Below are 23014 nucleotides of genomic sequence, written 5' to 3'. Positions count from 1 at the left end.
TCCTTTCTGTCAATCCTATATGATGCTAGGGTTACAGGTAGGCACAACAATGCTTGGCTTTCCCTATATTATTTTTAAAAACTAGAAATAGTTTACTATTTCTAACATTAATGGGTATCAAATCTGCAGAAATATCAAATAAAGTCATTTTTATTAATTTGAAAATATGAAGCCACTTTAGTCATTTCTGAATTTAAACAGAAACTTTAGCTAGGAATGGCGGCACATGCCTTTAATCCTAGGACAGAAGAAGCAGAAGCAGAACTCTATTGAGTTCTAGGCCAATTTGGTCTACAAAGCAAGTTCCAGGACAGTCAGAGCTGTTACACAGAGAAACTCTACCTCAAATATCCAACCCTCACTGCTCCAAAACTTTAAACTTGGTTTCTTTCTAGGCAGAATAACAAAGGGTTAAATAGTTATAGTGATTTAAAAAGCACTAAATCTAGAGGCTCGACCCACTGAGTTTCTTAATTTATACACAAAATATTCAGGCTTATTGTCTTTATATAAAACATTTTATATTAGGAAAATATGTGTATCCAAACCTTACCTTCCCTCCAGACTGCTTTTTAGCACTTTCATATAACTCATCGATGTGTGAGGTAAAAGACATAAAGTCAGGGATGACAAACTTTCTTCTAAATGCTTGTGTTAACAAAACGATGTTGCTTTGAACACACCTGTGAAATGTGATGGAAAACAGAGTGGGTACCTTTCAGTTATCGGCATCCACTTAATAGGAGAATATATTGTTAAATCATAAAATTATACAAGTCAAATTTAAAACATGTTCTTCCTATGTTTTCTTTCCTTCTAGCTTATCCTGAACAAAGAAATAAATTAAACATGCCTAAAATTTTGTCAGATACTAAAATGTAATTCATCCTCTGAGGTTTAAGTATTGGAAAAAATTTGCATCCTACCAGAATTAATAAATACTCAACATGAGATCTGGTTAACAAAAATCAGCCTTTAAAACACCACAAATGAGATTATGAATATTTTTCAATATTAAGTAACCTCTGACATATCTTTCTTAGCTCCTATATAATCACTGGGTAATTTTCACAAAAATGACAATATTTTAATGCGTTTTTCCTGAATAACACTTTGAAAAATAAAACCAATTTGATTTAGTCACATTCATCAATTTTTTAAGTGTAAATACATGTTGACATGTTTATAATTTGAGTAGTATTTTATATAAAACCAAAACAAGATATATATGTATATATGTAACATTACAGAAATGTTTTCACTGTTAAAAAACATTTCAAAGACACTGATATAAACCAATATTCTGTTTTCTTCTGAAAAGGATTAAGCCAAACCTAATGTTAGTGTGACCTAAAGAAGTTTGTGTGTCATAGTACATTTTAAATTCTGAGCTAAAAACCGTCTTAAGATTTCTGAGTATCAGTAATTCAGTCACGGGGCATTTAACTTATGAAAGACCAATCACTACACATGAACATCAAGATGCAACACCAACTATAATATTTTAAGGCAAGTCCCATAATAAGATTTAAAAGAAAGAAATGTTGAAGTCAGATCATTGCTATGAGAAAGTTATTTACATAACTATAATCCTTACAGATAAATAATGTTTTAAGGAAAAGGAAAAACAATGGGCACTATTAATGATCTTAACCTTAAAAATACCAATACCTTCTAAAGAATTTCTCTGCTTCACAGACAAGCAAATGAAATTAAGAAGCCAGGAAATGTACTAATAAAATTATCATTGATTAAATATTTAACCTTTAAATATCTCAAACAGCTTCTAAAATTCAATTTTCAAAAATCGAAGTTAGAAGGAAAAAATTACTAGCATACCTTTCTCAAATAAGAAAGCTAAAAGTAATTCCTAAAAAGTACTATTTATTTTTAAATTAAGTAAGTTTCATTTTCAAGAAGTTACAAATAAAATGAGAAATACCAAGCAAATTTAAATTATCAACTCACTACTACCTGCCCCCACTAAAACCCCAACACACACTAATATTTTAAATATTTAAAACTATTCAAGAGGCTAGAGAGATGGCTTAGTGGTTAAGAATACTGACTGTTCTTCCAGGAGACTCTGGTTCAATTCCCAGCACCCACATGACAGCTCACAGCTGTCCGGTACACCAATTCCAGGAGACACATTCCCTCTATAGGCCTCTATAGGCATTGTATGGATGTGGTGCTCAGACATACATGCAGGCAAAACACCATACACATAAATCTCAAAATAAACAAAGAAAACTAATCACCACCTTTAGAGAGTATTTACAGTCAACAGAACACTGCACACAACTTTGGGTATGGTGTTTGTTTGTTCTAGCATATTTGTAAAAACCACGTGGAAATAGCCTTAAATGGGTTAAGTTACCAATAAAACTTCAGCCTTCAGAAGACTCCAACTACACATAATGACAGGTGTTCAAATAGTAAAGATTTTTGTGGAAATTATTTTAATATAGATCTCATCAGTGTACTAGAAAATAGAAGTTATTTAAAATGAATTCTGAGGAAAAATACTTTTGCCTTTCCACGGGCACCATTACTTTCTTGACAACTAGGTCTTACAAATACAATGTATATTAATATATTACAAATTTTTTCCTCACATAATTTTTTACTATTAAGTAATATTTAAGGTTTTAGAAAACCAAATAATTACAAATGTAAACCATTTGCTGTCTCTAAATAAACAATTCTTAAAATATGGTCATACATTAAAAACAGTTCTTATATTTCTATAGTTTAACAAAGAATGAACAAGTGAATAAAGAATTTGCTGTTAACACAAATATTTTCTTCCTCTTGTAACTTTAATGAATAGTAATATAAAAATAATGACTTCAAAGATAGGCATAGGCAGCCTCCAACTTTTAAATGATACAATTCATTTACCCATGCTTTAAATAGTCACATACGATACTGGTTTCTCACTGTGAGAAACCAGAATTATTGATCTTTATAATTACTTCTTTAAGAAAAAAGGAATCCCATGTTTTAAAATCGCCATTCCAGCAAACATGGAATGATACTGTTTATTTTTGGCAACCCCAATGAGGTAACTTCTTATACTTGAAATCAGAAGGAATGTCTCTGGAGTCATCATCTTTCAAAGTGACCTAGAAAAGCTAGTAAGAGGTTCTCAGTTATTTCATTTTAGAAATGAAAAGGAAAAATCCTTTGTCTATGACCTGCTATAAAAGACTACTGTATTTCCATGTTAAATTGGAGACTGCCTACATTATAATCATAGGTTTTTATAACTCAAGTTTGTATCTAAAGTTATGGTAATTAATATAAATTAATTCAATTACATTTTATGATAGTGGTTTCTTGGGTTCATAATTGAGAGAACATTTAAATTGCTTTTAATTTTATAATGAAACAATGTTCATAAAGCACATTTTAATGTTTAAATGTGCAAATTAGTTATTCCTTTAAAAATTACAAAGCCAGTTCTCTATATTCACAATCCAATCTACCAGCAATTAACTAAACTCACAGATAAACTAAAATACCTTCCCAGAAGACACCATAATCAAGAAAGAGTATGCTGCACAGATTATTCCTAGGACAAATCCTTATTACAAAAGCATCAACAAACCTAGAGGTGAGTTCATTCTTTTCACAAAATAAACAGATCAACAGACTTAAATTCCTAATACCAAGTACACAGTAAGCATAACAGCTATACTTTAAAGTTGGCTGCATTAAGAGAACCAAGAGCTTTAGTTCAAAATTGGCAGATATCTCACAAACATGGCAAAAACTTCAGAGAACTTTATTTAAACCCTCCTAGGGACTCCAAGATGATCTACAACAAGTCATTTAATACACCAAAGAAAAGGTAATTAAACCACACACACACACACACACACACACACACACACACACACACACACACACACAAAATTAAATATAGAAATTCCTTAGATCCATCTCAACTGAAGCCTGTGGCATCAGAAAAAATACCGTCTTATAGTTGTTTATAATTGTATACTGCTTTCTATGAACTAATAAATTAAAACATTATTTGACTCTTTAGGGTCAATTACAAACATGCTAACTAAAGCTTAAAGTAAACTAATACAAACACAGTAATGAAGATATGCTAATTCAGCAATGTCAAAATGTTCTCATCCAACAAAATCAAGGTTTTAATCTTCCAAGCTGTCTAAAGTTCTCACTATTTTACAGAGAGAGGGAGGAAGAGAGAGGGAGAGGGAGAGAGAGGGAGAAAGGAAGGGGAGAGGGAGAGGGAGAGGGAGAGGGAGAGAGAGAGAGAGAGAGAGAGAGAGAGGGAGAAAGAGAGAGAGAAAAAAGAGCCCTTAAAACACTTGAAAAAGAGAATTAGGTGATGCAAATATGCAAATACAAGGACTACAGAACTGTTTGAAGTCCTCCTCTCATGGTCATCATCCAAGTCACGGGATGGAAACAAACTACAGGCTAAACTGAAAAAGTCGGCAAATCATGCAGACAGAATAGAACAGCCAAAGTATACACTCTCTAGGCACAAAACAACATGTATGGCTAACTTTCATTACAACGAATTTAAACCCAGTGTATAACAGAACCTTAATATACACCATCACTGGTTTTCAAAGAAATAATATTTACAAATCCTTTTCTCAATTACACTATGGTCTTTAAAAGGTAAAATTGTGTTTTAAAAGCAAAATCATCATACAGCATAGCAAATCACCATTAAAGGTTTGGCAGAAATTTTTACTTTTTAAAAAGATCTTTGTCTAGCATGACACCATCTGACGTTGTCTGAAGAGTTAATCTTAACATATCCATACACTCTTTCAACCTGGGATCAGATGTTCGCAATCCTGTAGATTTGAGTGCCTGTTTTTAAAAAAATAAGAGTTTGTAAATATATAGCGCAGATAATATATATGCTTATTCCAACTATAAGTTTCATTCCTGCATATAAAAGTTTCTACCCAATACTTGGTCATGAATGTGGTATTTGTATCACAATTATCCACTTTCTGGACAAGTTTCTCATTGTTTCCTTTTCTTTCATTACCTTGGAGTGAGCATAATAAAAATTTGAAAACAAGAGAAACACTGTCAGTCAGAAACTACAAGTCAGTAAACTTTAAGATCATATTTCAGTAATACTGTATAATGAACTTAGCATTACTTCTTTGAAAACAGAGAGAAAAATGTAAAAACTTACTGTAATAAACTTGTGAACAGGTATCTTTTCTTGTCCTTCTGCAATTGTATAGAACAGCAAATCTTCCAAGCTAGGTAACAGACCCTGCTTTACTTTACTAAAGGAGAAAAAAAAAATAGTACAAAATCAATCCTTGAGTACATTTTCTAATCAATTCCATTATTAAATAACCACTGTACCAGATGAAATGATACATTCATGAATACTATAACCATAATAAACACTGATTCCCCAAAGTCAAATCAGGGTGGTGCGGTGTTTGGAGAAGAGGGGTTGAATCTAAGTCTTGAAGATGTTTACGCTCATGACTTAGGGAAAGTTGGAGAGGTCAATGTCAATGTCACCAAAGATGATGCCACGCTTTTGAAAGGAAAAGGTGACAAAACTGACATTGAAAAATGTATTCAAGAAATCACTGAGCAGCTAGACATCCCAACTGGTGAATATGAAAAGGAAAGCTGGATGAGCGACTTGCAAAACTTTCAGACGGAAGCGGTGCTGAAGGCTGGAGGACAAGTGACGCTGAAGTGCGTGAGAAGAAGACAGGGTTACACATGCTCTCAGTGCTACAGGAGCAGCTGTGGAAGGAGAGGCTGTGCTCTGCTTCGGTGCATCCCAGTCTTGGATTCATTAAAGCCTGCTAATGAAGATCAGAAGATAGGTATAGAAATTACTAAAAGAGCAGGTAAAATTCCTGCATTGATGACTGCTAAGAATGAGGGTGTTGAAGGATCTTTGATAGTGGAGAAAATTCTGCAGAGTTCTTCAGAGGTTGGTTATGAAGCCATGCTTGGGGACTTTGTGAACATGGCAGAAAAGGGAATCATTGATCGAACAAAGGTTGTAAGAACTACCTTACTGGATGCTGGGGTGGCCTCCCTGCTAACTACAACTGAAGCTGTAGTGACAGAAATTCCTAAAGAAGAGAAGGACCCTGGAATGGGTGCAATGGGTGGAATGGGAGGGGGTATGGGAGGTGGCATGTTCTAACTCCTAGAATAGTGCTTTGCCCTTATCAATGAACTGTGGCAGGAAGCTCAAGGCAGGTTCCTCACCAATAACTTCAGAGAAAATGACTGAAGAGAAGGCAGGCTGATCACTGTAACCATCAGTTACTGGTTTCCTTTGACAATACATAATGGTTTACTGCTGTCATTGTCCATGCCTACAAATCGGTTATTTTGTATTTTTGAATAAAGACATTTGTACATTCTTGATGCTGTGTGCAAGAGCCATATACCAGGGTCCTGCTTTCAACTTAAATCACTGAGGCATCTCTACTGTTCTGTTAGCATCAGGACTGTAGTGCTGTGTCACCACATGAGAAGTTCAGAAGCAGCCTTTCTGCGGAGGGTGAGAATGACTGTGTACAGAGTAGAGAAATATCTAATTATGTGACAACCTTTGTGTAATAAAATTTTGTTTAAAGTTAAAAAAAAGAAAGAAAGAAACCACACTGGAAAAGGTAAAAAAAATTTAGTAGTTTTCAAATGTCAGGTCATTTTTATTTTCATACATATATGTAATTTTAAATCTAAGTTCTACTTATAAAAATATAGTATGTCTCCTTCTGACGTGTGGCTTACTTCACTTAACACAATGATTTCCAGTTACATGCATTTTCCTTTAAATGCCTGTAAATGATTTCACTGTATTTTACAGCTCAATAAAATTCCACATATATACACACAACATTCTCTTTATCTGTCTACCTGATAAGCAACTACAGTGATGCACTTCCTCGCTGTTTGACTACTACAGTGATAGAAAACGTGTGTGCAAGGATATCTGTGGTTTGTTGAACTAGAGCCCTAACCAGAGGAATGACAGTTCTTCTAGTTTCCGTCTTCTGAGAGGTTGCCATACTGATTTCCATAAAGCCTACACATGTTTCTATTCCCGCTATCAATGAAGAGAGTTCCTTTCCCCCCACATTCTCACTTATGTATATAGCCTCTTTTTTTTGATAGCTATTCTATAGAGTAAGATGGAATCTCAAAAGTATTTGCAATTTGCATTTCTGTATTAGTTAAAAATGGTAAACATTTTTACAAGTATTTATTAATTTTCTGTATTTCTTCTAAAATTGTCTATTCAAACACTATGCTGATTTAGAATAGTTTGGGTTTCAGTGCATCCTGCAATTCTTCATTTACCTTAGGTGTAGTATCCTACCTGATGTATAGTTGGAACAGTTTCTATTTCCACTCTGTATAGGCTATCTCTTGACTCTGCTGACAATTTTCCTTTTGTTCTGCAATAGCATATTTTCACCTAATTGCATTTTCCAATTCTTCATGTCTGATTCAGAAAGCACTTGACTATGCTCATGCTTAACTGTTTTCCCCTAGCAGTTTCAAAGTTTTAGATCTTAAGTCTTTGATATAGTCAAAATTAAAGTCGTGCAGAGTAAGAGATATCATGATTCTATGTACAGAAATACAGTTTCCCAGTTTCCTGTTTAAAGTTCAACACTGTCAGGTTGATATTTAGGTTGCCAGACAGCTAATGCTTTACCTGTGTGTTACAGTTAGCATCTTTTCTAGCAAGCATATTCGGTTTAATTACTCATGACTAATTAGAGATCAAGAGATGTTCAAGTAGTAGTCAACACCTGATGTATCTCTATAAAATATTCAAATAGTGACCCTAATGGTAAAATCTAGAAGAGACATACACAAGTTCTTGAACCCTGACTACTAATACTATATAATCTATAGGCTACTTAATTAAACTTCCTACAATTCAGAAAAAGGAGGATCTAGTGTCTGCCTCAGAAAGCTGCCATAAAGACAGCTAAATCTATATACCCACCACTGTTAGAACACTGTCTGACAGAATGTAAACACTCCATGCACAGGAACTGTAGTTGTTCTTTACTTCTCTTTTATGTGCAAGTGCCTGAAAAGGCCAGAAGAGAGCATCAGGTGTCAGAGACCTGGAGTTACAGAAGTTGTGAGCTTCTTGACTTGGGTGTTGTGAACCAGACCTGGGTGTTCTGGAATAACCAAATGTTCTTAACCACTGAGTCATTTCTCTAGATCTCTTTTAGTTATTCCTAAAGCAATGTACACTTGCATAAAAAACAAAACACAGATTATAGAGTATAAGAAGAAAGATTTACCAGAAACGCTTAATAACTAAAGTAACAAAAATATGCTAAGATTAACCAAACTACTAAACAGAAAATCAAATTCTCCTTTGTATTGAACAGTCTTTAAGTACACAAATTATCACACACCAATTTAATGTCTTTGCGGGAAGAGCTCTCAGAAACTGAAAACACTCCATTATTCCAATTATCAATCTGACATAAATATTATAAATATTATAATGATAAGAATCACAGGTCTCAGCAAAGCATAACTAACACCTGCAAGCCAAGCCCTGGAAGATTCACATAGAAGGATTATCCCAAGTTCAAAGCCAGTCTGAGCTACAATTGAGACCCTGTTTCACAATGGAAAAGGCAGATCAATCACCCTGCCTACCTATCACAACTCATAAATATATACAGGAGAAAATATATATCAGAAAAGCAAAAAAAAAAAAATTGAAGAAATCTCATTTTTAAATACCATCAATTCTAGACTAGTCACAATAGCAACTTTCATGGGTAAATTGCATACATTAATCTTGTTAAAAAATAACAGATGTAGGGGCTGGGGATTTAGCTCAGTGGTAGAGCGCTTACCTAGGAAGCGCAAGGCCCTGGGTTCGGTCCCCAGCTCCGAAAAAAAGAACCAAAAAAAAAAAAAATAATAACAGATGTCTGTTAATAACTGTTTCTGTACTATTGAAAAGACCTTTTTAGATGTCTAAACACATAGGCACTTGTTATAAAAGACAGTAAAGGGGCTCAGCGGTTAAGAGCACTGACTGCTCTCCCAGAGGTTCTGAGTTCAATTTCCAGCAACCACATGGTGGCTCACAACCATCTGTAATGGGATCCTATACCCTCCTCTGGTGTGTCTGAAGACAGCTACAGTGTATTCATATACATAAAGCAAATAAATAAATCTTAAAAAAAGATAGTAAAATAGCTGATTTACAAGCATGTACATTTATACATAAAACAATTTATCTCCTAAAAATATTAATATTGCATCAATATCATTTATATTTGTTTTCAAAACACTGTTATACCAACCTTAAGGTTAAAAAAATTTTTTTTTAATGACTGCAAGTAGGCATGAGGCATGAAGGAAGTCTGAAATAACTTTCAGGAGTCAGTTCTCTCCCTTCAAGTGGATTCCAATGATTCTACTCAGGTGTCTGGGCTTGGGTAGCATGTGCTTTTTTATCAGCAAAGCCATCTGCTCACCTCACTAGCCCCAATTAAAACAAAAACAAAAAAAATAAACGAACAGAAAAAAACTTAAAAGTACATTTATCAACACTAGTATGTTTAAAAAATTAACCTTTATAAAAATCTAATGACAGAACCTGATCTAACTTTGACCTCAGACTACATTTTTTTAAAAAATCTACAACTTTTCATAATTAATAACTGAAAATTATTTACATACTATGCTAAGTGTTTTACAAACATTCTAATTTAATCCATTTTAATTTAATGATCTGATGACAGAAATATACCATAATCTCTGGTACTAAAGAAGTTTACTTGCTGACACTATCTTTTCTCTACAGATGGAGAAAGAGCTCGAAGGGGTGAGGAGCCGTCCCAGGCTGCACAACAGCAGACATGGATTCTGAGTGTCTGTTTTGCTGAATCTGGGATCTGCACTACTAATCCTCTGACTTACTACCTAGTTACTACTTTTACAAGCTACAAGCATGTTTTTTAGGATTTATCCTGATCTAATAGCCTTAAACAAGAGTTCAACAATATTGATGACCCAATATTTAAAGAAAAATTGAACCAGCTGTCAAAATCAGTGGATAATAACATACCAATTATTTACAGAAAGTGGTTTGTCAGATAAAAATTTAGATAATGATAGTTTATCACTTTAAAAACTGCAGAACAAGCTTTCTACATATTTATCACACCGGTAAATGGTATTTACTTTGCCTAAAAGCTATGTAAATAACATGAATTATACACTTCTTTCACTTATGGTACATAGTAAAAAAAAAAATTTAATGGCCCTTTATTACCATAGCTAGCAAAGTGAGTAAATATTTTCTTTGCTTAAAAGAAATGAAACTAATTTGTATCTGTAAGGGAAAAAATGTAAATTGTGCCTAAGATACATGATCATAAAATTGTCAAGACTAGTATAAAAGCTCATACCTATAAACTCTGTACTCAGGAGGCCAGAAAAAGCAGAATTTAAGTTCAAGATCATTCAAGGCTATCTAAAGCTACAGAGCAAGTCTCTGTCAAAATACAAAAAAAAAAAAAAAAATTCTACCCATAGAAGTTACTACTGCTTCCCCAAACTTTCAAGAAAGTGGAAATCACTTTCTTATCTTGTTCTGTTTTCTTCTTCCCTAAAGCATTGCCCTTATGTTGTCATAACCATGTATTTTGTTATTAGAATTCAGAAGCTAAAAACTAAGTTTTAGAAATTATATTCTAGATGACTATTTCTTTTCTGCCTTATCACAGCTTCAGCTGTTGACACAAATCTAGAGTCACCTGGGCTTCCCAGGGACCCTCGAAGATCATGTCATATTGTTCTGTTGTCATGTCTGAGACATTTTCTTAGTTTCTAGTTAAAGTAGGAGGTTGGACTCCCAGAAAGATCTATCCATCTCATGACAAAAGGACATGCATCTTCTCAGAAATACACCTGAGCAATCCAGTTTCAGTGTAAACTCTGGTCTTAACCTACAAGATTAAATAGAACCTTTTTATTTTCTCCCCAATTTAGTTTTGGTTATGGTGCTATGTGGGCTAATTATATGTCAACTTGACATAAGCTAAAGTCATCTGGGAAGCAGAAACCTCAATTGAGAAAATGCCCTCATCAGATTGGCTGGTGAGCAAGTCTATGAAAGAATTTCTTGATTAATGATTGATGTGGGAAGGCCTAGACCACCTTAGGTAGTGCCACCCCTAGTCTTGGATGCTATCAGAAAGCAGGCTGAGCAAGCCATGAGGAACAATCTAGTAAGCAAGCACTCCTTCATGGCCCCTGACCAGTTCTTGCCCTGACTTCCTGTGATGGTGAATTGTGATATGGAAGCATAAGCAAAATAAACCATTTCCTCCCAAGTTGCTTTTGGTCATGGTGTTTTAGCACAACAGAAACTTAAGAAATAGGTTTATCACAGCAACAGAAAACAAAGAATTGTTAAAACAAGCTTTTACAAAGCAAGAAGGTAATTATGTTAAACAAAAGCCAGTGTTTCATTGCAATCACTTTGGCATCACCACGGTTGACTTATTCAGAACTAAATTATAGGGAGAAGTTAATAAAAATCAGACTTTAGGTATACGTAAGGAAAAATCAAATTGGTCTGAAAATATAATGAGCACCCTGCACCCCTTTTACTCTTGTCAAAGTATTTCAATAGAAGTAACAAACAATCTTTACAAACTGTAATAGAAGTGGGGTGAAAACAGAGGCTGGAGAGATGAACTTTTAAAGTCTCTCCCAAACCTAAGCCTAAAAAGACCAATTAATTCAATAGTGTTCCATTAAACCATCAATAAGGGGATGAGATGTGTTTGTGTGCATGCTATATGAACTTGGTTAGGTAATTTATTCTTCTGGGGTATTTTGTGAAATACACAAAGTGATGTAGAGTTAAATGATCTGTGATCTCATTTCCTCATTCTAATAGCTAATGAGTTGATAAACTTCAAGCTACGTGTATTGTTATATTTAAAAATTGGATATAGAAGGTAATAGTCAAGGATGATTGTCAAAATGAAGATGGTAAAATTAATATATCACAAGAAAACCAGTCTTAAAAAGAAAAGAAGCAGAGTACCAGGGAATTTTTGACACTGAAATACACTTCAGTGTGGGATAAGCAAACTACAGCCGTGTACAGAGAATTAGCTAACCACTCTGCTCCCATACTTGCTGCACTCACTCAAGAGCTCTCTGGGTTTGAGACACACACACACACACACACACACACACACACACACACACACACGTGTTTAATTTTGATATGCTGTGACTAGCTTAATGGCTGGGCATTTCTAATCCTTCATGCTGCTAGACAACAGTCCCCTCTGGTACTCCTGAGTATCTTTTAAAATCTGTATTTCATCTCTGGTACCCCAAACACAATTGGGAAAGTGGCCCCTGTGTTCACTTTCCCTGACTCTCACATGTTTGTGGGCCTTTAGGTCTAGTCTTCTTCCCCATCATGGTGATGTCTGCTTCCCTCCTCTCTCCCAGTTCCTAGACTGCACCAATCTCAAAGCCCTGCCTCAGTCTACCTGGCCAACCACTGGCCACTGGTTCTTAACTGATGGATCAAAAACAAACTGGGGAGAAGGACTTTCAGCATTTGGACACTTAGATTCCTGATTATGAGGGTTGGATTAATTCAAAGCATTAGAACCAATCCCCAACAGTCATGATCACTCCTTTCTATAAATGAAGTTCACAGAACTGGAAAACAGAAACACTCTTCATTTACCCACTAGAAATGACCACTTTGTACCACCACTGACCTGAGAAATTCTAAGAACCAGGGAATCCCAGAAAACTGTGAATCCACAGTATCTTGCCTTTAACAGAAAAAGTTTATCAGAACTTGTCTTAAAGTATTCTACTAGAGCATAGTATAGACACTTCATTAAATAGCAAAATATGTAATGAAAAGCATTAAAACTTTATTGTTTTAATGTGGCAGAGAAATCTCTCCAAAAAGACTTACATCAAAACTAAACTAGAATTTACAAGTTTAATGTTTGAGGATTTTATTTTAGCTTGTATGACGATAATGGGTAATAAAAAAAGAACTGCCCAAATCTATTCTTAATAATTTTACATAATTTCTTGGTGCAATAATATTTGTGATTCTTGTACAACCAGATACAAGAGGATATCAAATTTTAACTGATAAGTGTCTTGCATTTTTAAAAATGTTTTCACTCACAAGGGAAATCCTGCTTAGAAGGATATTAAGAGGTGGGAACACATGTACATTCTTCTAATACTGTCATTTTTGCTGTCCTATTATTTCTTTTTGCCTTTCTTTAAATTTTAAGATGATATAGTTCATAGAAAAATCTGTACTCTAACAGCATTAGTACTCCATTTCCTCATAACTTAAGAAATGGCTAATTAAGTATCCCCACTGGTGCTGAACAAGGGAACCCCTTATAACTAACTACATCTTAACCAGGAGTAAGCTCATCCCTTTCTATAAATGAAGTATGTAAGACACTATATTGACAATATTAAGGAACAAATCTTTATATATTTTAATTTGGATTTTTAGCCCAAATTTCTAAAAATATGAATAACCTATGAGTTCCTTGTTAAGTTAAATATCCTCCAAAGTCTGTACTACTTTAATAACTTCTACAAAAAGATTCAAGGAACTGCCTGTCAACTATTAAGTCAAGTTTAAAATCTTTAAAACTGTACTAGAAACAAGTAGGTGAAATATATACCTCCTAAAAATTATTAATTGGTATTCATTATACCAAAACAAGCTCTATGCTTTGAAAGTAGTACTTTCATGTAAACATTTCTTTAGAAATCAGTAAATACTGAATGTCACATACCAAAAAGAGAATGGCTAAATCCCAAAGGAGTCCATTTTACTCCTACTTTCAACTCCAGACATCATTTCTATACTGTACCATAGCCAAACCAATGTTATAATGGAACAGTGTAGGGTAAAATCAGAGTAAAGACCTCTATGTACAACTGTGTGCAACATTGACAAATATTAATAATCACAAATTTCAGAAATGTTATTTTCTTAGCTTAAAGCATTCATCTTAATAGAAACTAACTTAGATGAAAATATCCACATAACTATGAAATATGCCCTTGATTTATATAGAATTTGATATTGCTGAACTATTTAAAGAACATTTTTTCACCTTAATATTACAAGAATATAACAGGCTTTTTAAAACTAATTTCAAATGTCTTAAAAACTGAAGAAACCCAAGTATCTTCACAAACCTGTTTTTTCAGGTGACATTTACTTTTCAGAGAAAAACAATGCCCTTCCTTGCCTCATTTTAAAAACAAAAAATGAAACTGTAGGCTAGGATGGCTCAGTGGTAAAGAGTACTTGGTGCTCTTACAGAGGAACCAGGTTCAATTTCCAGCACCCACAGGGTGACTTACAGCTGATCCAAAGCCCTCTTCTAACTTATGAGGGCACCAGGCATGCATGTGCTGTACATACACATTTATGCAGGCAAACCACAATAAAAAAAATTTTTAAAGGTGAAATCCCATTTGGTAGCTCTCTAAAGTTTATGGGTGTCAGACTTCTAAATAAGCAAGAAGCTAAAATTTCAGGATTCAAATTTCTGTGTTCAGTGCACTCTATGTAAGTTTGTTTATATTAATACTATTCAGTTAATTATAAATCATATTCATGTTTATCAATGACTTCTGGATGCATGGTTTAATATCAATATTAGGCTTCAAAAATGACATTTTCATAATTCTATGGTCATAGTCTTAGCTTCCCATTAAAACTACAGCATTGAAAGGCAGTTTAGTAGCATAACATATGCCGATATGTGAAAGATCTAGGCTTAATCCTCTGCATTGTAAAAACAAAAGCAGGAGGAAGGTTTACTCCTAGTGAAACCATAGAACAATGACTAAAAAGCACGTGCACGCACGCATGCACGCACACACGCGCGCGCACACAGACACATACACACACACACACAAAATATTTTCCCAATCCTAACTCTTAAGCAAACTGTAATACTTTTAAAAGATTTATTATTTTAAGTATGTGTTTGTGAGTTTATCTATGTGAGCATGAGCTCGTGCATGTGCAAGTGCCTGCAGAGGCCAGTAGTAGGCGTTGGGTCTCCTGGAGTTGAAGTTACAGGTGCGGGACATGATACAGGTGCATGGACTATGATCCTCTGGAACAGCAGTACATACTCTGTTAACGACCGAGTCATCTCTCCAGCCCTGAATTGTAAATGTTAACCTTTAGAAATTCAAAGGAGATGCGAACAGAAGTATCATGAAAGTATCTGCCACCTATTTCAAAAGTTATTATCTAATACCAAAATATATTATCTACATCCGCAATTTCATTTTCGATACTATTTGAAGCATATATTACTAAATCCTACTTTGAAATTCAATTCTCACAAAGGACAATGCAAAAATTTCTGTGTGCCTCATATTACATTTATTAAAAGGAAGAACTGTGAAACTATGCCATTCCATACCATTTGAAGCTAGGTGAAATCACTTTGTACTTAAAAGCACATTTTTAAAATGCCATACTGTGGAGACATGCAAACACAGCCAATGCATAAGGGGTGTGGAGTTGTCTAGCAACCACCAAACTGTCTCTAAAAGAGTGAACAACTTTATACTTTTAACCAGCAATGCAAGGTGTCCTATTTTCTATGTTGGAATCACCTTACTTAATACCTGTTAAATTGACAGAGGAAAATGGTCTCATGACTACTTTAATCAAATTATCTTCAACATTGCACCTTACAAAAGGTATGTTTTATAAAGAGTGCATACCCATTAGTATTTCAACCTAATCCTTTTCTCTAATAAGTAAAATATCAAAAATCAAAGGTAGGGGGAGGAGGACGGGATGGGGGCTTATGGACAGGAAACCAGGAAAGGGAATAACATTTGAAATGTAAGTAAAGAAATATATCTAATAAAAAAATTAAAAAAAAAAATCAAAGGTAATTTAATGTACATAAACAACACACACACCAGCCTTTCCTAAGGATCATCTACTAAAAGACTTTGCTGAAATTAAGAATTTCACGCCTAACAGAAGATATACATCTGATTTCTTTTAAAATGTCTGTTAAGCGAACATGCAAGTTAATCAAAGCTCTTAATGACACAACATATTTGTAACTGACAATGTTCATTCTAGTCCATGTTAGTTTTCTGAAAGGGATACCCTACATTAAGATTCTAAATTCGGGTTGGGGATTTAGCTCAGTGGTAGAGCGCTTGTCTAGCAAGCGCAAGGCCCTGGGTTCGGTCCCCAGCTCCGAAAAAAAAGAAAAGAAAAGAAAAAAAAAAAGATTCTAAATTCAACTTCACAAACTATTAGGAAAAAATGATGAATCTGGCAATGAAAATTTAAAATTTCAAGTCACATCATGAACATAAAGGACAGAGCTTGTCCTAAGAAACTAAGGTATTATCTATACAAAGGTGGAATCAAAGCTAATGGAAAGGAAGTCCTGTTAAGAAGGTAAAGAGGGAAAAGACGTAGACCTCAGTAAGGAAGGAAACCCCAAAGTAGCCAGGAAAGCAGACAGAACTATTTGAAAATTGGGGTTGGGGGACACAAAACAAAAGCCAAACCATTTGGTTTTTAATGATGGAATGAATGATGATAACAAAATAAAGTAGGACCACTATGGAGAAAGCTGAGCAAAGACCATTATGCTTATCTTTAGGTATTAAAATGTTACTCATGTAACAACCTTATCAGACGGAAAGACAATATAATGTAAGGTGATACTGGTTCAGAGTTTTACAGGTTTTTGGAAAAAATATAGGTAGACAACTTGATCATATTTCAACATCTACAATTTAAGACAAGGTTAATAAAAATATAAGGTCTGAGCTAAGAAAAGAAAAGCAATATGAACTAATGAGAGTGCTGTGGTTAATAAACATTAAGTTTGCTCTAACCTTATTTCATAGCAAAGTTTAACAAAGTAAACTGCTCAAATCACACGATTTCAGGTAAGACATGTGTCTTTCAAGATTAACTTTCTCTGGGAACTAAAAATAAAAATTGACATAAGTCTGAAATTCAGAGATCAACACTCACAACAGGTTTTTAGGGTAAAATTGTTATTTAGTGAATAAAGCTATGTAGTTTTCAACACATGCCCATTGTACAAAATATCAGCTCTTAATTTTTCATGTGGGTATTTCTTACTAACACTGTAAAATCTGGTAGTCCTGTGGGCTGCTGACTGAGGAGGGCCCACGCTCTAGAGGCTGAGCACTGAGAAAGGGATAACTGGATCAAAGAGGAGCTGACCTCCTAGCCTAGATGAGAGAAATACACAGAAGATGAAAGCGTTCAAAGGAGGAAAACTTTACTTTTGGAAAACAGATCAAACAGAAACTTCAACAAAATTATCACACTTTCTTCCTATCTTCATTTTCTATACATTCATGACAGTTGTGGCTTCAACCAAGTCCTTGACTGAAAACTCTTAGAATTCTTTCTGAATTGTTTCTGAAACTTACTGTTTAGTTGTTATCTAAATTTTGGTGCAAACACACACACACACACACACACACACACACACACACACACACACACACGTATAGTCCTTTAACTAAGGTAAGGAAGGTTATCTTATTGGCACTTAACACTCTCCATGAATCTGAGCAAATCTTGGGAAATTCCTTCCCTAAACTAGGTTCTTCTGCTAGGCAAGATGAGGGGGAATAGGATAGAGCATTAGCCAAAAGAACATTCCTAAGTTGTTGCTTTGAGAGGATTTATTAGTAATATGAATAAAGTGTGTGATGAAACCAGAAACTTCTGGGTAAACAAAAACTGCATTATCCTATCTGATTTTTTTTTCTTTTTAAAAAGGATAATTGGGAAAACAAAAACAAAACAAAAAAACCATAGAACCAGAGTACTTTAATAGAAAGCACCTCCCATCCTGCAACCTGGGTATTACCTATTAAGAGGTAGTATATGCACTTTACAGTTCTATTAAGTGTAAACGTGTTTTGTGCCATAAGCCTGGTAAACCAAATGAAGGTTAGGTGAAGGTAAGGTATTTGACTAAACAAACATAATACATATTCTACTTTCTAAAACATTAGAGGTGCAAATTTAACCAAAGTCTAGGTTTTAAAAACAATACAAAGCCTGGAGGAAGTGGCACATGCCTTTATTAACCCAGCACTCTGGAGGCAGAGGCAGGCAGATCCCTGAGTTGGAGGCCAACCTGGTCTACAGAGTGAGTTTCAGGGCAGCCATGGCTTCACAGAGAAATCTTGAAAACCAAACCAAACCAAACCAACAAGGACACCAAAAGGGATTTGAGTCACCTAATCCAACACATGCAATAATGTGCCCATGACCGTGAAGCTGGCTTGTGGTACAAAGCCATTATCACAGAATACCATTATTAAGTGGGTTTTTTCTTAAGGTCTCTTTGTTGTTTTGTTATGTTTTAAATAGCATTTTTCACTCTGGGAAAATAACCAGGAATGTTTTGGGAAGGTACCAACATCAATTGCAGGAAACATCAAGCAGCCTGATATTGAAGTCATAAAATTCACACTTTCATTTTGACTTAAGCTACTGTGCAGGGCTGAAAGAGAAGTAAAATGCAGAACAGGATAGGGCACATCATGTCAGTACAAAATCAGAAAAACAGGGTACAGAAAAAGCCTAAAAGACGGTGTTTACCTATTTGGGAAAACTATATCACACAAAAGCACTCAGCAAAGTGTCATATTTAAGAAAACTCAATTTTGTTTTTCAGGCTAAATTCCCTGGCTATACACAATGAGTCAACATCCTATCACAATAAAATCCCCAGAACTACTTAGATTTTTTTGTGTATTTTATGTCACACTTAACTTTTGTGCTTTTAATTTTTTTTTCTTTAAAAAATTTGTCCACCTCACAGAAGACATCAGACGAGCTATCACTGATGCCCGTAGGAACAGGTGGTCCATGCTGCGTGCCTCGTCCTCTAGGCCACATGTCCCTATTCCGCCTAATCTCATTTCTGAAGCATTATTTCCGGTGGCCCAGATGGCTCTACGCACGCCAAAACGATCCACCTCAGAAGGATTAAGAACCCTAGGTCACATCTGGCATCCAGTGGGATGGTGACGGAGGCTTACTGACTGGGGTAATTGCGGCCTGGCAAAAGGTGAGTTGGGAAGGTAGAGGCTCCCCCGCTCTACGCCCTACTCCTCAATGTCACTCCAGAGAGATGGAGGTTTGTGTGGCATCACCCTCGCAGAGCCTGGGCGCTGAGCACGCGACGCGGTCGGACAGTAGCCTCTGCTCGGCCGAGGATGCAGCAGACAAGACCCTCCCGGAGCTCACCCATCATCCCGGGGCGACAAGCGCCGGCAGCGGAGGGGAAGTGGGAGCAGGCAAGGGGCGCGGGCGGGGCCGGGCCTAATCACATGGCGCAGCCGTCGCAGGCCGCCTGGCATCGCTTTCTTTCTCTTCCGCGAACCTCCGCTGCCACGCCGCGCCGCCGCCGCCCACCGCCCCCCAGCCCGATCCCTCCCCTCCGCCTCACCCACGCAACTCACTTGTCGCCCGCAGCCACCATCTCCTTGCCTTCGCTGTTGCCGAACGCGTCCGTCTCCCCCGGGCTGTCCTTGGGGCCCGGGGCTGCGGGTGGCGACGCCCCTGGCTGCTGCTGCTGCTGCTGCTGCTGCTGTGGCGGCGTGCCCCCCTTGCCCAGCTCCTGCAGGATCTCCGAGGGCGAGCTGGACAGGCCGCCCGAGCCCGGGCCCTTCGCGCGGCCGCCCCCGCCCCACCACGGGTGGAGTCGCGCAGCGGCCACCAGGCCAGCGGCCGGCCGGCTCCCGCCCCGGGGGCGCCGGCACAGCGTGCCGAGGGGCTGCGCGCGCCGCAAGACGCCTCCGACGGCGGCAGGCGGCCTCAAGAGCAGCTCCCGCAGCATCGCCGAGCCTCGCAGCCGCATCATGCCGCCGGCGCCCGCTCGTCAGAAGAGGATGCTCGGGGCGTGGGCGTCCGCTCTTCTCCCAGAACGGTGTCCCGCACGGCGGGACGAGGTCTGAGAAGAAAAAAGTCCGCGGTGGGGTGTGGCCCCTGCTCCTCCTCCGCCGCTATCGCCGCCGCCGCCGCCGAGCCTGCCACCAGCCTAAGTTCCTCCGGCCGCCGCGAGCTCCGCACTGAGACGGACGCGCAGGGGAGGGCTGGAGACATACCGCTCTCACCAACCGAGGGCGGGAGGACGCCGACGGTCTGCCCCCTGCGCGCCCTCCCATTGGCTCAGCCTGCCGACCTCTCTTCTGATTGGCGAGCGAATCAGTCAAATTCGTCTCCGCGCCCGTGCGCAGTCCCGCGGGTCCTGGAGGGCGGGGAGAAGGGCGACTGACGTGTGTCAGCCCCGCCAGCCGCTCTTCCCCTCGCTTCGGGCCACCTGAGGCCACGCTGGGCGAGGACCCGCGGCTCCGGAGTCTGGCTATTCACCAGGCAGGTACGCTCCAGGGAAGCACGTCCTCGAGCTATTGAGGAAGCTGGAGTGCGCCAGTCCGGGCCTCCCAGGGCTGGAGGGAGGCCGGCGGTGGCCGATCGCCTTATCCAAGCCAATTGCTCATTCCCTCGGCTAGGGGAATGTGTCTGCCCTTCTGAAGGCGTCGGTCCTGCCAAGGCCGCCCTAAGGAGCTTCATCCCTCTCCCAAATGTGCTTAAAACTTTCCATGGTTGGCTACTGCCCAGAAACGAAATGTTTTGGAAAAAATGAGCAAAATCCTTTCAGCTATGCAACTTAAGACATTTAGAACGGTTGAGCGTAGCAACAACGAAGAAAAGAGAAAAGCCAGAGTAAGGGTGGATCTCTTCTATCATCTACACGATTTCTCCAAATTTTTTATATACATTATTTTATTACAAATTAAAAAAAAACAAAAATGCAACATCCTAAAAAAAATTCTTTTACTGGTAATACAAATTCCTATGAAGTTTTTTTTTTTGCTATCATAAGAAATTAAAGAAACCATTAAATATTTAGAAACATTCAACATCAAAAGCTTTACATCTAACTGTACGTTGTAGCCCCTGAAAAAGCTACAAACTCTTTTTAAAAAGTATTTTCTCTACAAAGAGTCTAATCAGCTATACAAAAATCTGTACAGTTTTTATACTGAAGCTAATGTTGAGCTGCACTTGAATTTCACATTCTTAGCAAAATAATTGCCTGAGCACATATACTCCACACTTTAGGACAGATACTTACTCTTCAGCCTCATCTTCCTCCTCTTCATTTTCATCATCTTCCTCCTCCTCCTCTTCCTCATCTTCTGGTTCATTCTTCTTTGAGCCTGTTGGCCTACCAGGACCCTTCTTTCCTACTTCACTTTTGCCCCGGCACGGTATGCAGCAATATCCTTTTCATACTTCTCCTCTAGTTTAGCTGCTTTCTGCTCATACGGTTGTTTATCTTTGGCAGATTGCTCAGACCACATCTCCCCCAGTTTCTTTGCAGTATCTCCAATAGATTTTTGAACAGTGACTATTTCATTAGTACTGGTTGGCTTGAAAGCAAAATATACTGCAGATCCCTTTTCTATTTTAAAACCTGTTTTAAAATGAAGCATCTGACTACCCTGTCTCAAAACTGTTTCAGCATCACTCCATCCATTTCTTCTTAGATCTGTGCAACATATAGTTCCTGAGCCTGTACACACATTCCGCTTCAGAATAAAAATGTTTTTAAACCATCTTCTGAAACAAAATGGCTTAAATGAATAGATTCACCAAGGTTAGCAGGATATTTATGAGATGGGAAGGGCATAATTCACCAGATTTAGTAATCCAATGAATCTGTAAATGCTGAACTGGATTAGTAACCAAAGAATCTAACTGTGCCTACATGTTGTATTACATACAGGATTGCCGTGTTCAAGTTGTTTTTTCAACCTGCTCTTTAGATAGAAAAATGTGAGGGAAGTGACCTTGTAGAAAAAAAAAACAGAATTGTAAATTACTTGGGTGGCTTTGATTATGGCTTAAGGTTAACTTCTCAAAAATATATATTATTAGTAAATCAAAGTTATAATGTTTTTAAGAAAAACATCACATTGTGGGAGAGAGATAGCATGTGTAACCCTTAATAATACCTAACTTTTTCTTTCACTGATGGGTGGCTTCCAAACCTTAGTGTTGCTCAGTTTCTTAAAAACAACTAATCAGTTTTTTACTGCCTCTGTTTTCCTTTTTCTCAACCTCATCCAGACTATTCACTAATCCAGTCAACGTTTTCATGCCAGTTTTTCCTACTTTCTCAACCATTGTTCAAGGAAATGACTTCTGATGTTAAAGATTTAAACTCGTTCTAGTATATTTAACAATTAGGAACTTAGGACATGGCTCAGTGGGTAGAGGAGCTCCCTGCTCAAGTGTGAGGATCTGCAGGTCAGATCCCAGGCACTTACCTAGAAATCAGGCCCGAAGTGGGGACAAATGGATCCCTAGGACTCAGAGCTAGTCACACTAGCTGAATTGGTGAATTCCAGAACCTCTAACCTCCACACAGAGTAAAGTGTGCTGCACACATGTGCAGACACAGAAAAAGATAAAAGTAAAGAAAAGGCACTTATTGGTAGATTATTTTTAGAGTTTCTACTTTCCAGAACGAACTGATAAGAAAGGTCGCTCTAACATTTGGAAGACCTGAATTTGCTAAGGTTTAAGCTCTGAGATAGTAATAAAATAGCCAATGAGAACGCTATAGCAAATCAGAACTATTACAATTCGAATAGAAATATGGCAGGATAGTTTGACTCTTTTCTTCATCTTAAATATTTTTATCTTCAATGATATTTTAATCATGCAACGTTGGAAACAGTGTTTGTATTATATTAATTTAGCCATATCACCTGTAATCCAAACTATCAGTATCAGAACACTTTTTACACATAAAATAATCTAAGGAAATACCTGCAAGAAGAAATGTTACACTGTTCGGCTATCAGA

At 37.3% G+C, this 23014-nt stretch overlaps 1 protein-coding gene across 7 annotated transcripts in view; it reads right to left on the bottom strand.

The window, feature by feature from the left end:
- The window catches only part of Gls (glutaminase), a 72058-nt gene extending 51842 nt beyond the window's left edge, over window positions 1-20216 (bottom strand). For 3 of the 7 annotated variants that reach the window (XR_015628463.1, XM_087564695.1, XM_087564698.1), the window contains exons 1-4: window positions 19600-20213; window positions 5201-5297; window positions 4742-4863; window positions 554-683 (exon numbers count right to left, since the gene is read on the bottom strand). Coding sequence is in view for 6 of the 7 variants with exons in the window: in XM_087564695.1 (XP_087420821.1) it covers window positions 554-683; window positions 4742-4863; window positions 5201-5297; window positions 19600-20000 (750 nt within the window). In the remaining variant the exon portion in view is untranslated. 7 annotated transcript variants of the gene reach the window in all.
- Between the last annotated feature and the right edge of the window lie 2798 nt (window positions 20217-23014).

This window comes from Rattus norvegicus, chromosome 9 (genome assembly GCF_021556685.1).
Source record: "Rattus norvegicus strain SHRSP/BbbUtx chromosome 9, alternate assembly SHRSP_T2T, whole genome shotgun sequence".
NCBI lineage: Eukaryota > Metazoa > Chordata > Mammalia > Rodentia > Muridae > Rattus > Rattus norvegicus.
Note: the sequence above shows the minus strand (reverse complement) of the source record. Positions and strands in the feature narration are given on the sequence as shown.